The sequence below is a fragment of the Amaranthus tricolor genome, chromosome 13 (assembly GCF_026212465.1).
Source record: "Amaranthus tricolor cultivar Red isolate AtriRed21 chromosome 13, ASM2621246v1, whole genome shotgun sequence".
Classification (NCBI taxonomy): Eukaryota; Viridiplantae; Streptophyta; class Magnoliopsida; order Caryophyllales; family Amaranthaceae; genus Amaranthus; species Amaranthus tricolor.
This window is the reverse complement of record NC_080059.1, coordinates 6,452,083-6,468,397: the sequence shown is the minus strand read 5'-3', so window position 1 is coordinate 6,468,397 and position 16,315 is coordinate 6,452,083. Positions and strand designations below refer to the sequence as shown.

At 33.1% G+C, this 16,315-nt stretch overlaps 1 protein-coding gene and 1 pseudogene across 1 annotated transcript; one reads left to right on the top strand and one right to left on the bottom strand.

Moving 5' to 3' along the window:
* Positions 1-1,416: 1,416 nt before the first annotated feature.
* Positions 1,417-9,333, top strand: LOC130797466 (glycine--tRNA ligase, mitochondrial 1-like). The gene is made up of 9 exons (XM_057660053.1): positions 1,417-2,068; positions 2,748-3,130; positions 3,236-3,353; positions 4,074-4,268; positions 4,382-4,606; positions 4,711-4,770; positions 4,855-4,935; positions 5,045-5,450; positions 8,892-9,333. The coding sequence occupies exons 1-9, from the start codon at positions 1,520-1,522 to the stop codon at positions 9,122-9,124; spliced, it is 2,250 nt and encodes a 749-aa protein (XP_057516036.1). The 5' UTR covers positions 1,417-1,519; the 3' UTR covers positions 9,125-9,333.
* A 1,728-nt stretch (positions 9,334-11,061) lies between these two features.
* LOC130797467 (uncharacterized) lies at positions 11,062-15,585 on the bottom strand (annotated as a pseudogene).
* Between the last annotated feature and the right edge of the window lie 730 nt (positions 15,586-16,315).

The window sequence follows — 16,315 nt, the reverse complement described above, 5'->3', positions numbered from 1 at the left end:
TTTTTGAACAAAACGAATTACCTTTTCAACTTTGACTTTAGCAAAACGAATAACCAAGATAAAAATGTTGTTGTTTTCGGGCCTTGAAATATATTCGTATGCTTGTTCTGCATACTTCTCGCACAACTTACTTGATAACTGATTATTCCTGTAGAATCAATTAAAAGTTTAAATGAGTACATTCAAATATAAATAAAAATATTTTATCGAACTTAGTACTTGATCAATAAATATAGTTTATTGAATGACATATTCGGAATCAACTAATACTAAGTTGATTGTTTTTTTGTTTGACACCATATCTACATCACTGTATCCTATCACTTCTTCGATAAAATTTGAAATCAAAAATTCATAAATTAATCATATTTTGTATATCTACTAAGTTACCACTAAATTAATTAAACTTATGAATAATATTTGCAACCATATAAAATTAATTTGAATGGTACGAAGTTGAATGAGTCTGGTTGGATTTCTGTTATGTCTTTTTTATTTGAAATTTTTTTTATGATTTTTGGGATTATATTATATTAGTTAAAATCTGTTAATTTTTATGCTAGGCTTATTGATTCGTTTAATATTGATGTTTCAATAGTAATATTGAGTTGGAATTCAGGGAAGGGTTTCTTCCATGTTAATTTTGGGTATTCTTAGTTCATGTTACAATACCTAGACTACGCTTGCTTCTTTTTATTCATTAGACATGACTTTGCATATTATACATATTATTTTCTATTGGTAATTATTGCATAATCAATTATATAGTGATTGATTAGATGTCGGTTAACATGCTATTTGGTAATCAATTTTTATTTAGGGCATGCTTGAATTGAGTGTAAACATTTAAGAGGTAAAAAAAAAATTAAAGTAAGAAAATGAAGTTGATAAATGAGAAATTAGTGAAATTTGATTGTTGTAGAGGTGAAAAATGGTTGCAAAGTAATGAAAAAACATAAGAAATCTCAATTTTATGGGATAATTATTTATTCTAGGGGAAAGTATTACCTTCATAATAAGGGGAATCATCTTCTTTTTTCTTCATTATTTTTATTTTATGCTCATTTTACTTTCTTTACAGCTATCTCAACTACTTCAAATACATCTCTATTTGCTTTCATTTCATTAATTTGACTTTATTTCCCCCTTAAATATTTACATCCAATCCAAGCATGCCCTTAGGAATAATTAGGCACAATTTTATTGATTGCTGAAAAGAATCAATTTTGTAGTATTTGCATATATATATATATATATATATATATATTATAATATGTTCTATTATATATGGTAATTATTGCATAATCAAATACGCACTGAATAATTAGATGTCTATTAACCTGTTTCAAGATGGTTTTTATATTAAATTTCTTTATGTATCTCATAGTTTATAGTCTAGCTATTTATATATCATCATCTCAATGAGTTTCGCTCACAACGAAGCACAAAACAATAGTAGTATATAAGCTTGGCTAGGCTCTCAAATTCTTAAATTCGACACTAAAAGTGGTTTGAATATATGCATCATCCACGATTGATACTGCGAAATATTTACAAAACACTTGGCTCACCAATAGTCCACTATTCTTCTCAATCCCCTTCTTCCTCGCTTAAACCCTATTGCTTTTTCTCCAAACCCTCAATTTCTCTCTGCCGCACTCTTGCTACCAATCTTCTTCATCCGCCATCAATGGATCACAAAGAAACTTCTCTTCGTCAACTGTTAGCTGAAAAGCAAGCCGCCATCGATGTCCAAGCTGATTCTGTTAGGGATCTCAAGGCTTCAGGTGCTGCTGATAAGTCTGCGATTGACGCTGCCGTTGAAGCTCTTAAAGGTCTGAAAATGGAGAAATCGTCCATCGAAGAGCAGCTTCAAGCGATTGTTAGGAGTAATGGAGGTGATAGTTCTGCTAGTAGGGAGGTTTTTCGTCAAAGCGTGATTAATACGCTTGAGAGGAAATTGTTTTATGTTCCTTCTTTTAAGATCTATGGTGGTGTTGCTGGTCTTTATGATTATGGTCCTCCTGGTTGTGCTGTCAAGCAAAATGTTCTTGCCTTTTGGCGTCAGGTTCTGATTTTTGTTTGTGACTCAAATTTAGCTTTAATTATCTGATTGAATTAAATTTTTTTATTTGATTTGTGATTGCCTTGTTTCTGTGTTAATATATAGTTGAGTGATATATATTCGTTGAGTGTAAATTGTAATGCTGTCAATGATTGAGTTGTTTATGATTATTGATCTGGAACTGATGGTTTAAGTTGTTGATCTTGATCTTCATAAGCATTTTATTTGTCTCGAGGCTATTAGAAAAGGGTTTTTAAGAGAAAATTGGTCAAACTTTTTTCATGAGGTAAAAGAATGGAATTTGGAGGCATTTGTCAAATTTCTGCTGGCCATAATAATAAGGTTGTTGCGAGTATGCGACATTATTGTATGTGGAACCTATGGCTTTGCACATTCATTTTCAATTGATGTTATTCTGTCTCGAATGGACAATATATATGAAGGGAACCAACGTTATGAGTTTAGGTGTTATTGTGGCTTTTAAGGCTGTGTATGTCTAAATGTTGCCTTATGTAGGATCCTCTAAGACTGAACATCATTATACTTCAGTCTGCTTGTCAGATTTTGCATAGTTTGTTGAGACCTGTGGACTTTCTGTAGCATCATGAGTAAGATTCTTGAATTCTTATGCCCTTTGACATGTATGGTGAATTGGTGATGATTTCATTTTGTGGTTTACCAGCATTTTGTCCTGAACGAAAATATGTTGGAGGTTGATTGCCCGTGTGTGACGCCAGAGGTTGTTCTAAAGGCATCAGGGCATGTGGATAAGTTTACCGACCTTATGGTTAAGGACGAAAAAACAGGCACTTGCTACCGTGCTGACCACTTGCTCAAGGATTTCTGCAAAGAGACGCTTGAGAAGGATCTCAGTCTATCAGCAGAAAAAGCAGCAGAACTCAAACATATCTTAGCTGTGCTAGATGATCTCTCTTCTGAGGAGTTGGGAGCAAAGATAAAGGAATATGGCATAACTGCACCTGATACAAAAAATCCACTTTCTGATCCATATCCCTTCAATTTAATGTTTCAGACCTCTATTGGTCCTTCTGGTTTAATGCCTGGGTATGCTTGTAGTTTGCTCAATATATATATATTGGTATTTTTTTGTCTACTCTGGTAAATAAGTAGCCTATCATTTCTGTAATTACGTTATTTTGCTGGTTGTAGGTTCATGCGTCCAGAGACTGCACAAGGTATTTTTGTCAACTTCAAGGACCTCTACTATTACAATGGCAATAAGCTACCTTTTGCTGCTGCCCAAATTGGTCAAGCTTTCAGAAATGAGGTGCGTTAATTCTTGCTGTATTTTTGTTCTACCAGTTTAATTTGGTGCTGGGTAGCTGGTGTTAGTTTGTGTCAGCGTCTATTAGGCTCTTACTGAAACTTCGAATGGGCTGAGTCAAAGCTACCTGCTTTAGTGGGTTCTAAGACTTGACTACATTGTGTGTAGTGTGCAGTAAACTGCCTTATTTATTCTATTAATGAAATTTGTTTTATGATATCCATTGGTCTAATTTCTAACTTAACCTTGAACCATAATTGTTTGAAGTAATTATGACTACTAGAGGTGGGCAATAAAGTCAAATTTGAGCCGACCCAAACATAAAATGAAATTGAATTAATATGTTGACTAGGTACGCTCAAAACGTGAAAATAACCTGGAAATAGTCGCCCAAACCGATGATCCGAGTGTCCACCTGTAGTAAGTGGAATTCTTTGCTACATTTCCGATAAGATAGTATTCCAATTTTTCTTTTAATATAAATGCTTTTGATGTTGATGGAATTGACAATACTACAGGCAGAACAAAGGTAGTAATAAACCTATTGACACCTTGAGAAACTGGGGAATGACTTGGAGGGTGATCAATGGGATAGTTTCTTTTAATTTGTATTATCTTGTATTGCTGGATTTCCTAAATAGTTTCTTTTAATTTGTATTATCTTGTATTGCTGGATTTCCTAAATCAAAATTGTTTGGATTGTCATGACTTTTGTGTCTCCAGATATCTCCACGCCAAGGTCTTCTTAGGGTTAGAGAGTTTACTCTGGCAGAAATAGAACATTTTGTGGATCCCCAGGACAAGTCTCATCGTAAATTTCGTGATGTTGCAAGCTTAGAGTTTTTGATGTTTCCTAGGGAGCTACAAGTGTCTGGGAAATCTGCACAGAAGATGGCCCTTGGTGAAGCAGTTAGTAAGGTTGATTATCTCTACGTCCTGATGTCCTTTTTCTGTTATAATTTCTCTTGGTTTATCAAGGGTTGATAATTTTTTTATGTTTCCACTAATGTACTATGTTCACTGTTATACAGGGCATTGTGAACAATGAAACATTGGGTTATTTTATTGGGAGAGTTTACATATTTCTCACAAGCCTTGGCATTGATAAAGAGCGGTTAAGGTTCCGCCAACATCTTGCAAATGAGATGGCTCATTATGCTGCAGATTGTTGGGATGCTGAGATTGAATGCTCATTTGGTTGGATTGAATGTGTTGGCATTGCTGACAGATCAGCCTATGATTTGCGTGCTCATACGGTAAAGTTTAATTGCAAATCTTTTACTTTCACGTGCTGAAATGTCGCAATTAGTAGTATGCCATCATAAGTTAGTGGATTCATGTGGTTTCTAACATTGTTTAGGACAAAAGTGGTGTAGCCCTTGTTGCTCATGAAAAGTATGCTGAACCAAGAGAAGTAGAGGTACCATTACTTTATTTTCTTTTACTTCAGCTTTTTGCTTATTATGTCTGCCCCTATAGTGTTACTGAATGTGTATTTTTACAGAAACTTGTGATTACCCCTGTGAAAAAGGAGCTTGGTCTTGCATTCAAGGGTAACCAAAAGATGGTGGTGGAAGCTTTGGAGGTAATCCTCAAAGATTCTTTTTCTACTGCACTGTGTTAGACTTTCAGACTGCTCTTCATTGAGATTATAGATGGTTTCTTCAATGTAATTCGTCTTTTTGTGCATGCAGGCCATGGATGAAAAAGAAGCCATGGAAATGAAGGCCAACTTGGAGTCCAAGGGTGAAGTGGAATTCAATGTTTGCACCCTTGGGAAGAATGTGACGATAACGAACAAGATGGTAGCCATAAAGAAGGAGAAAAAGAAGGAACATCAAAGGGTCTTTACACCTTCAGTTATTGAGCCATCATTTGGTATTGGCCGTATTATATACTGTTTGTATGAGCATTCTTTCTACACCAGGCCAAGCAAAGGTGGAGATGAGCAACTGAATGTTTTCCGGTTCCCTCCACTTGTGGCTCCCATCAAATGCACGGTGTTTCCTCTGGTTCAAAATCAGCAGTATGAGGAAGTCGCAGAACAGATTGCAAAGTCATTGACTTTGTCTGGCATCTCGCATAAAATTGACACTACAGGTACATTCAAATATCCTCATTGTTTATCTATTGCAAAAAAAAATAAATTTTTTCACCTAAGATATGCGTCTTCTAGTGCAAATTGAACTGAATGAGCCATGATATGGGTGAATGCTAAAAAAATAACGATCTATTTAAAAATGAGGTTGTTCCATGCAGAAATATCATACCACGAGTCAATCAACTGTTAAAAAGAACTTCTTGGCTATGTTTGTTTTCTCTAACTTCGACATCTACATTGTTATAAATTGTCAGTTATGATGTGAGAAATTTTGATATATTTTAAGAGGTATTTTCACAACTTCATCTATTTGTAGCTTTTCTTTAAATACATTAAAAATTATTTGCCGAAATTAACAAGGCTTGACCGCTTAGTTTTGAAAAGCGCACATTGGGCACCTATCAAAGGTGGTATCTAAAAAATCACTTCTTTTAGTCACTGGGTTCAACAAGATAGTAGATACAAATGGCACACTTTTTTGTGCCTTATGTTGTTTTTGCTTATTGTTTTTGTTTTTGTAGGGAGAAAACATTATTTTAATCTATCAAAGAGCAATTAAGCCTAAAAAATGTCTTAATTAAAGTTGGAACAAAAAGGGAAAAGGACTTGCTCTTGTTTTGAAAAGATAGAAAGAGAAAAAGGGGATTTTAAGGATTTTCTTGGAGATCTAAAACTTTGCAGACTTCCCTCCCACTCTCCGAATGCCTCCATCACCACTCAAGGGTGAAGCCAGGAATTAAAATTTTTTTTTTTTTTGGGGGGGGGGGGGGGGGGGGGTCATGGGCGGTGGGGGGGAAGTAGCAGACAAACTAGCAAAATATTATAGTCGAATTGCTAATACACTACACAATAGTTACCCTTTAAAGTTTTTGTTTTTGAGACATGAATCCACTGTGGAGATGTCAATAAGGATCGTGTGAGTGGTCTTGAAAGACAACAATTTTCTTATATTAATAGTTTTAATAAATATTATTGGAACTGTAGACCTCAAGTTTCGTTTCTACCACTTTAACCTGCCACTACCACCACTATGTACCTTCCCTTTTAGGATTCCCCCCTTTTTTCTTCTATATTCTTTCTTGTGGATTCTTCATTTTTTCTCTTCTTCTAGTTTACTTTTTTCTTTTCTTCCTTTAACATTTAATTATACCTTTGATTTTCTGTCTTTTTCTTTCCTCTAATTTTTTCTCCTTCCAATTTTCCTTTTCTTCAATTTTCTATCTAATTTTGTCTTTTAATTTCCTTTTCATTTTCAATTTCCCCTTCTTCAATTCTTCTATTTTTTCTTTGTTCTTTACTTTTTCTTATCTTATTCTATTTTCATGTTTTTTAGCTTCTCTTTAATAACAATGTTATAACAACTGAAATCGTTCAATTAGATATACTGCCTTAGAATGTGGATTTAAGCATCCTCTTGTACCATGTTTCGCTGTATTAGTGGCTTAGCAAAATGATAACAAATGTAATTATAATATGAATATCATATTTTGTTTAACTATCAATTATACTTTGAAAAATTTATTTAAACTTTTGAGGGAAAAAAGTGCAGTTCACATAGGAAAAAATCATACTTATGTCTTGCGTCTTGTATCAAGCATCCAACATCCTTCAGCACCTTAGGTGCGCCATGTGTCTTCTAAAACTAAGCTTGATTGCAGCTGCACATGTGTCAAAGGAAGCATTACTTAACTTTGAATCTAGAACCCGTGCATACTTGATACTGCAAGCTGGCTGAATAATGCATTTTTCTAGTGTTTACTGCGCCGTTCTGAATGGTTGGTTCATGTTATGGTTTCTAAAAAGTCAGCCTGCAGCTCTATGTAGTATGTAGGAACACCCACTAAATAAAAATATTTTAAACAAAATTTAGTGTACTTTCGTCTGTAATTTTCGACGCATTCTTGTTGATCTGTCCTTGCTGTTTTGAATGGAAAAAGCAGTAAAATCTGGGTTTCATTCTAATAAAAAAGGAGGAATGTAATCACTGCTCACGGTTCTTTTTCCTTGTGGGTGCGGGGATGCAAAGTATTTTGTACTCGGCTGGGCATAGGGACTATTTTGCTTCATGAAACAGATGTACATTTACAACTAGTACTAGGAAGAAGCAATTAATTTTTTGAAAAACACATTGAATATGCAAAAAGGAACATTTACTGTATTAAAATTTCCCTGAATAACACATTAGGTACCATGAAAAACTTGTGTAGTTTTCTGAAAAGCACGTGTTCATGCACTACAATCATTAATGTGCTCTGGCCTGTCAAAGGGAGTTTCAGAAGCCTTGTACATAAATAATTAAGAGTCTGGAAGATGGGTTCTTACAGGTCATGATCTTTTGTTGATTTATGTTCTCTCCACAGATGCTTCTTTTCAAGGTCTCATTCACATGTAAAACAATTTCTTAGAACATTTAGGTCTTTTAGTTTCCTCAGGGTTACTATTCCTGAGATGATATCATTGTTTTGATAATGAAATTGAGTTCATTATTGCTTGTTGCATTATCACTTTAGTCTTCTGTGCTACATAGGTGGACTTTCTTGTGTTGGAGCTTGGAAGTAGGAAGTTCCCTGAGCCTCATTCATCATGTTACTTGCTGCTATAATTTTTCTTCAAAACGAGAGCACTTGAGGCTTCATTTTGTTGAAATTTAGTTAATTTTATCTCAACTTATTTTCCATATGAACTTGTACCAAAACAAAATATTATTAGGTGCGTGGAATCCAGATCATAAGTGAACATTTTTATCTCCCACTTTGCCTTTCTTTAATGTATGTAGATAGAATTTCTAAGGGCTCTATTGTTGGAGCATCTTATAATAGAATGAGTGAGATTGTTGGAATGGAAAAATGGATTAACCTGAAACAGCTGTATATCAGGCTTGAATGTACTTCATCTCACCTCCAGTATTATATTGGATCCTCGACAATCTGGTATTCGTATGGAGTCTTGGCACCAATTTAGACAAAAAGGGTAATGTACGGATGGCTGCTGAGCCATAATCTGATCGATACCCAAGTCAACTCTAGTACCCACGCGCATAAAACATTGTTCCATGGTCTTTTAGAATCCAGATATTGTCAAATCATTTTCATTTACTTCTTCACTACCAACTTATATTGTATAGTGCTTGTATTATTATTAGATACTCCCTCTATCCCTTTGAGCTTGCACTTTTCACCATAGGACTCAAAAAACTCTCACATATTGAGTCTTATGGTGCAAACTCCAGGGGGACAGAGGGAGTAGCATTTTACAGTTTAGTAATTCATGGTAACTAGTGTACACTTATAAACAAAGTCTCATTACTCATACCACATGGGCTTAGCTGTCCCACTTGTGAGGCAAAGAATGCTGTAGGCTCATTGTGGAGTCTTTCCAAATTCCAATTCTAGTTTATACATTTAATTGTCAACCGGCAACCACTAACTTGACTTTTGTAGGTACATCAATCGGAAAGCGATATGCAAGAACTGATGAACTTGGAGTTCCCTTCGCCATCACTGTTGACAAAACGACTTCTGTGACAATTCGGGAAAGAGACAGCAAGCAACAAATTCGGGTCAATGTGGATGAGGTGTCATCTGTTATTAAAGAGGTGACTGAGGGTCAGAGCACCTGGGCTGATGTGCAGTGGAGATTCCCGACTCATTCATCTACGTCTACAGATGAGTGAATACGCAACCAGAAGTGAGTTGCTCCTCCCAAAGATGGAAGGATGAAAAATTGAAGGTGTAGCAATTCAACTGTAAAAGATCAGTACACTTGCTCGTTTTTTGGTGAGATATTACACATTTCGTTTCTACCCTGATAACTAAGCCATTTTGTCATGATAAAATGCTTATCTAATTCATTTTAAATTGCCCCTCTGATTTCATTGCTTTCTGATTGATCTTGATAATATAATCAGCTTGCCTATTCTTAGTAGCCAAATCACTAAATGAGGGTACAAAAATATCATTTTGAAGTGTATTTTAATGGATCATATACTATGAGAACTGGTTTATCCAACCTGAAGCTAGCATTGTCCAAGGACACAGGATTATTATACGAGTGATCCAACTAAGCAGATTTTTATTGAATGTACTAATTAGAAGAATGGAAGAAACGTGTATTAATAATTTATCCGTACTTGCTCCTACACTTGATCAAACTACACATCAAAGTACAGTACAACGGCAACATTTCAGTTTTTTGTCACGTTAACCCTGGTGGAGCTTAGGGAAGGTTAGCGACACATTAGATGGAGAGGCGTGGAAGGGAATTGAAGATGATATTGATATCCCGACCTTGTCTACAGTCTTTGTTTGCTTAATTGGTTGCGTATCATTTATAAAAGTAAAAATTATTGTGAATAACCCAACTTATTTTCTATTACTTGTTAATAATCTCATCTTTTAAAATTTTTTTAATAATCTAATCTTTGTTTTCGGTTTGTTGCTAATGAATTCTTTAGAAAATGACCAGCTATATCAGGTTACCTTTTATTTTTTCTTTCTTTATAATAATCCAACATATTTCACATTATCTGTCAATAATTTCACCTTTTGAACTTTTTTAAAATAATTCAACCTTTATTTTCATTTTGTTGCCAATAGACCCTTCAAGGAACTGAATACTTAAATTTTCTTTGTACTAGTTTATAATAATCCAACATATCTCGTTCACACATTTTTTTTTTTTGAAGAGACTCATCTACACATGTTAAGCCTCTAAATTTCTTTGACACATTTTCTTTTCAATTATCATCAAAAAATCCACAATTTTTTAAATATTCAATTTCTCTTTACCACTGATTTACAGGGGTAATATTCTTTGAAGGGAAGTGAAAAACATACGACTATTATTAATTTTTTTATAATTGTATTGATTATAAAATTTTAACGTGTAAATTTCAATTTGATAAAGACAATATATAACGGGTCGGTGGGTACCCGAATCAATGTATTTTGTGGCCCATGACCCAACATGGTTAAGGCGGGTCGGATACCCAACCCGGATTATATTATTTTTTAAGAAAATTGACTTGCCATTTTGAATGTGGATAAGCTGGTCGGCAGGTCGGGTCAAGCGGGTTAGATTTTTTGAACACCCCTAGTTGATAAGATATGTATGTAAAGACTATTATTATTTATGCAATGAACTTCATATAGCAATTTCAATTAGCTTAATTGAAAGGTCCATTGGCAACAAATTAAAAGCAAAAATTGGATTATTAAAAAATTTTCTAAAGGTGAAATTATTAACAAGTAATTAAAAAAAAATTAAATTATTCACAACAATTTGCATATTTATCTCTAAAAATTCGAAATGAGGCTATAAGTTCCTTCCACAACAACTTTAGAATCAGAAATTAGTGTGAAATCTGTCCAAGATAGGAGATTAGCTACTCTAAAGTTCAAACTCGATAATAAATGTCAAATTTCAGCCATATTTGAGTTAAGCGCACTAAAATAATTATGCTTTTGTTCACAATTTTGATCAAACCACATAATTTAGAAGCTTTCATATACACAATTTCATCCGTCTAAATTATAGTATTGTTTTCAATTGACTTTTGATAATAACATATAGCATAGTTGCCATAATTATTCGATAAAAAGGGACATCCAATTTAGAACGGAAAAAAGATATTATTTTTAGAATTTAAAGCCGTGATGTTTCAGTCACACAACAATATATATAATATAATGCTATGATATTAAATATTACTTCATAATTAAGTTACAGAGACTACTTTTAAAAGTTATAATCGTTCAAAGATGATCCATGAGAGTAGAGCGATTATAATAGTAAGAGTTGCAAAGTCATTTTGATTTTGTCTTTTAGCTTTGTAGAGATAAGTTTTTTCAGGCATCTTGAACAGGGATGAGTGGTTGTTTGCCTCCGTATACGTCAGGAAGTTGGCTCTCATCAATGTCTTCTAACATAGTTGATTTTATGTGTTTATTCTCCACAAATTGTATCTGCAAAAAAAAGGAATGTGTAGTAATTTTTGGTAATGTTTCATTTTTTGTATTTATTGCATATAACTGAGTATATAATATATTTTAAGGCTACAAACCTACAACTTTGGTTGAGTTGTCTCTTAAATTGATATAAAAAGATAACATGATTGAAAATTCTGAGTTCAAATCTCATTAACCCATCATTTTAGTGCTAGGTAAGAAAAGGGCTTGTATTGCATTCACACTTTTATCCATAGAGTTCACGTGTGTATAGCATATCTTAAGGCTGTAACGATCAACATAAACTTTTGTTTGAATTGATCTTTTGTTATCATGCTTAGCCTATTTGATGATGAATTTCGACTATAGTGCAAATTATTGCCCACATATCTCTTTCGCGATTTTGTTTAAAGATTTTGGAGCTTTGGAAAACTCACTTTGGTCTTAGTATTATCATCGATGAATGGGTAAACAACCTTCCATATTGCCATAAATTGGTGCATGCACTATGAACAGCTTCCCCAATCTTTCTGGGTAATAGTCCTGCAAATACAACAACAATCACAAACCTCACCACAATCAACTAAGTTATGTGCAGAGTTTCATCCATTCCATTGGTGAGTTTGGGTGGGTCAGATGTATGCAACCTTACCCTTGTTAATAATAAAACTAACAAAGAGATTATTTCCGATTGACCCTTAATAGCAAACGTCATGTGCAACTTCATACAAATAAAAGGTGCACATGATTCAACAAGTCATTTTACTTTAGTCCATTATATGCAGAGTATCATGCTTAATGTGCAACAAATTTGTGGCTAACCGAAAAACTCTAGAATCCAAATGACCAATGAAACAAACTTCTCCTCCGTTTCTTTGAGTTTGTTACATTATGCAAATCAAAATGAGAACTTTCTGGGTGTAGCGTAGCTAGGGATGGAGAAAAAATTAAAAAATTCTATAAAGGCATGTGCAATTTCAAAAATTATGATATTTTTTTAACAATTTTGTACTTTTAAACACTTAACATATATTGCATAATTTAATATTGAGGCCTCTAATTTTTTGAAGCCCTGTAAGGTTGAACATGCTTAGAATCTCCCTTGAGCGTAGCAAATTCAAAGTGATAGACGAGAAAGTACATCCTTTCCGCTCATAGTTTATACAGAGATGAACTTACAGCCTAAAGACAATGTGGTGATCCAGAGTTATTGAGATGTACTTATAGGGATATAGGGACTGTTATGGTATCAGCAACCATTATGCAGAATACAGAATTAAAACTATATTTACCTGCAAAACGGATATAAACCCAAGATATCCTCGGACATCACTGTTGGAGTATCCCCATCCTTGAAGATCCCCTATTGCAAGAAACTTCTCCTGCCCATCTGGTATCCTGATTTAATTATAATCCATAAATATTTATAAGTTGCATGATAATCCTGAATAGATGTCCGACATCAAGGGACTTTAGACTCAGGCCTGTTTAGACCATAACCCAGATCATTGAATTTATAATATCGAATTGTGTAACCTAAAACAAAGAAGAATAGTAGCCGAGTTGGTACAACCCATCAATCATCCAATGCCCACTCAGGCATTGCTGAAGATTTGTATAAATATTAGTTTGAGTTTACTTGTTAGGGTATATAACATATTTTGGGCCTTAACTATTAGTTTAATTTTTTGGTTGAGTTGGTTTCTTGAAATGGTGTCAGAAGCCAACGTGACAACAAGTTACAAGTTCAATCTCAATCACCCTCATTTAAAGTGGAATATTTAATGCCAGTTTATGAGGGGAGAGCTTGTGTTGTATTCAGTTTATAGCCCAAATGAGTTTTTTTTATGAAAGAGTGTACTAAAGTTTTAAGTCTTAAATTTAGAGGAATATAGAAAAACAGGAATCAGACGAAGAAAACATAGCGAGTAACCTTGCGCATAGCTTGTCAAGTGTATACACAACCAAACCTACAAATAACCCCATAGAACAAAGTCAAATCATAAGATCAAACTGAAAGAGTCTCTCATAGAAACTATAATTAGGGTTTGAGAAGGGACAGAGAATGGCAAACCATACCCATTAAGGAGGATGCGGCCAAATTAAGAGTCCCTAATCTCGAGAAAGACTACCGTCTAAGGATGAAACATACGTTTGTATTCATCAAGACCTCCGGGTTTGGGGTTTTGGTAGTGTCGACCAGCATAAGCAACAACAATAGGACGTCCTTTCTTATCTTGGCCTCCTAGAAATACTTTGTTTTGGGAAAGATCATACTGTATTTCTTCCTCTGATACATAACCTTTAGGCAAGAATGTAGTCTTCCATTTAAGGTACTTTAAGAACATGGCACCTGCTTTGTCTACGTTTAGATCTCGAGCTCTTAAGAATCTTCTCAACATCAAGTCATCTATGTCCTGCTTAATTTGCATGTGTTAATAATGCACTCTTCTTTAGTTTGTGTTCAACAAAAATAAGAGACTTATTAACTGTTATGTAAAATATTGTATAAACTTAGTCCACATTATTTCTGAAGTATACCAATTTAAAAATAACAAATATTTTGAATGATTATACTTGATTGTATTTGTTAAGTGGAAAAATATACTATTTTTATACCTTTTAAGGTTGATGCGTGCTAAAATAGTATAGACCAGCCTCATACAAAACTTTCTTTTAGGTTTACAGTATAGCTGGCTATCTTCACAGATAATTAACCAATTTAACTCGATTGCATTATTTTATGCTATATGTTATACAAATTTTAAAGTCATAAACTCATAACCTAGACAAACCTATGCCTAGATTCTCCCCTGCTTAATAATTAATATGTATAAGTTTTGGATATGCGATCGTCTATATGAAGTATGATTATAAACTAAAACAAATGAAACAACTATAAGAGTAGTTGTTCGTTATTTTTTTTAGTTGGTTTGTTTGACCAACTGAAAGTATTTGGTGGTTTTATTGGCTATTAAACTAATTGGATAAGTAACTGTCTAATTATATATTTGGTAAGATTGTGTATAAATTTTTTTTTATTATAGAAAAAAATAAGCTAACAAAACGAAAACCAACGCAAAAAGACAACTATAGCTAACATTTTATCAAAAGCCATTCATCAACTTTTTTTAATAAATTTTGACCAAACAATAATCGAAAAAACCAAATGTTAACCAACAAATCAACACAAAAATTAAGAGAGTCAGGTCTTATCTCACTAAGAGAACAAAAGTTTTTTTTTTTTAGATAAAATTCTAAGTTCGATTCTCGCCTAGCTCTTTCTCTCCTCTCTCCTCAGCCTACTCCATAATCTCAAACATTAAACAAATCAACACAAAAATCATTTACTAAACACCCTTATGGACATGCTTGGATTGAGTGTAAATATTTAAGGGGTGAAAAAAAGTCAAAGTAAGAAAATAAAATTGATAAATGAGAAATTAGTGAAATTTGAATGTTGTAGAGGTAGAAGAATGGTTGCAAAGTGACAAAAATGAATGGAGATTTTAATTTTGTGGGGTAAATATTTATCCTAAGAGAGGGTGGGGTAATGTATTATCTCCATAATAGAAGAAATCATCTTTTTCCTTCATTATTTTTATTTGACGCTCATTTTACCTTGTTTAAAACTATCTCAACTACTTCAAATGCATCTTTATTTGCTTTTATTTCATTAGTTTGACTTTATTTCCCCTTTAAATATTTACACTCAATCCAAACATACCCTATATGTAAATGTGATTGGCGGAATGAACCAAAACAAATGAAAAATGATGGTGTAAAAGAAATAAGAATAAAAGATAGAGATAATACCTTGGAAGAGAGATCACGTTGCTCAACAAAGGCTCTCAAGAGGGCAACTTTATTTTGCTCATCTACTTCTGCTGCCATCTTCTACTTCAAATCACACTTTCTTTTGCAATCGCTTTGAGTTTTTTGTTCTACGTACCTTTTTTTTTGTTGCAAATACAAAGGAAACAACTAATTATTTGTAGTTTTGTACACAAATTAAATGACCCTCTTAAATTTGTGGGTATGACGGTGTGAAAAATCATTCACAACCACATTATACATCTAAATTAATACGACCTATATCAAATGAGCATTTTTTTTTCTTTCAAATATGAAATGATATATACAGTTAAGGGTTGTATATAAAATAAAATCTTGTATTTTATTTTTATGTAATTTAATATAAATTTTGCTTTGAAGACATAAAAAATTAATTATACTTTATTACTTTAGCATTTATTCTTTCTTGGAAAGTAAAAATAATTATATAAGATATTAATTGTTTTTCAAATTCTAGATTAAATTTTCTTGAAAAGTTAAAATTATTGATAATAAATAAAATTTGTTAATTTTTATGTACAATTTTAAGAATTATAAACATCATGACAGTTGGAATATAATAAAAATGAAAGACTTGCCAAAATAGACATTCCCTCCTTGTATTTGAGATCAGTGGCGGATGTATATTAGGGCCTATGGGGTTACGTGCCCCTATACATTTTTTAAAAAAAAATTTCAAAATAAACTTTTTTATTGGTTTGAGTAAAAGTGTAAAATTAATATTAAAGTTTTTTGATAATAATACTCCTCATTTTAGTAATTTTTTCTAATTGATTTAATTTTTGTCCCTTTTTTTATTAGATCAGTTGATTTATTTTGTTTCATTTCCTTTTATGATATAGCTTTTAATTACTAGCATTCTTTTATTCAAAAACAATATTTAATTACGTGAACTCTTTCAAGAATAAGATCAAAATTTATTGTGTTTCTACTTGTCATTTTGCAAAAATAAAAAAATTACTTATTAATTTTACAAATGAAACTTTGCCAAAATTTCGTCTATTAATTAATGCCCCTAAGGACTTCGAATCTTGGATCACCCACAATTGAGATAAGCGTGTTAA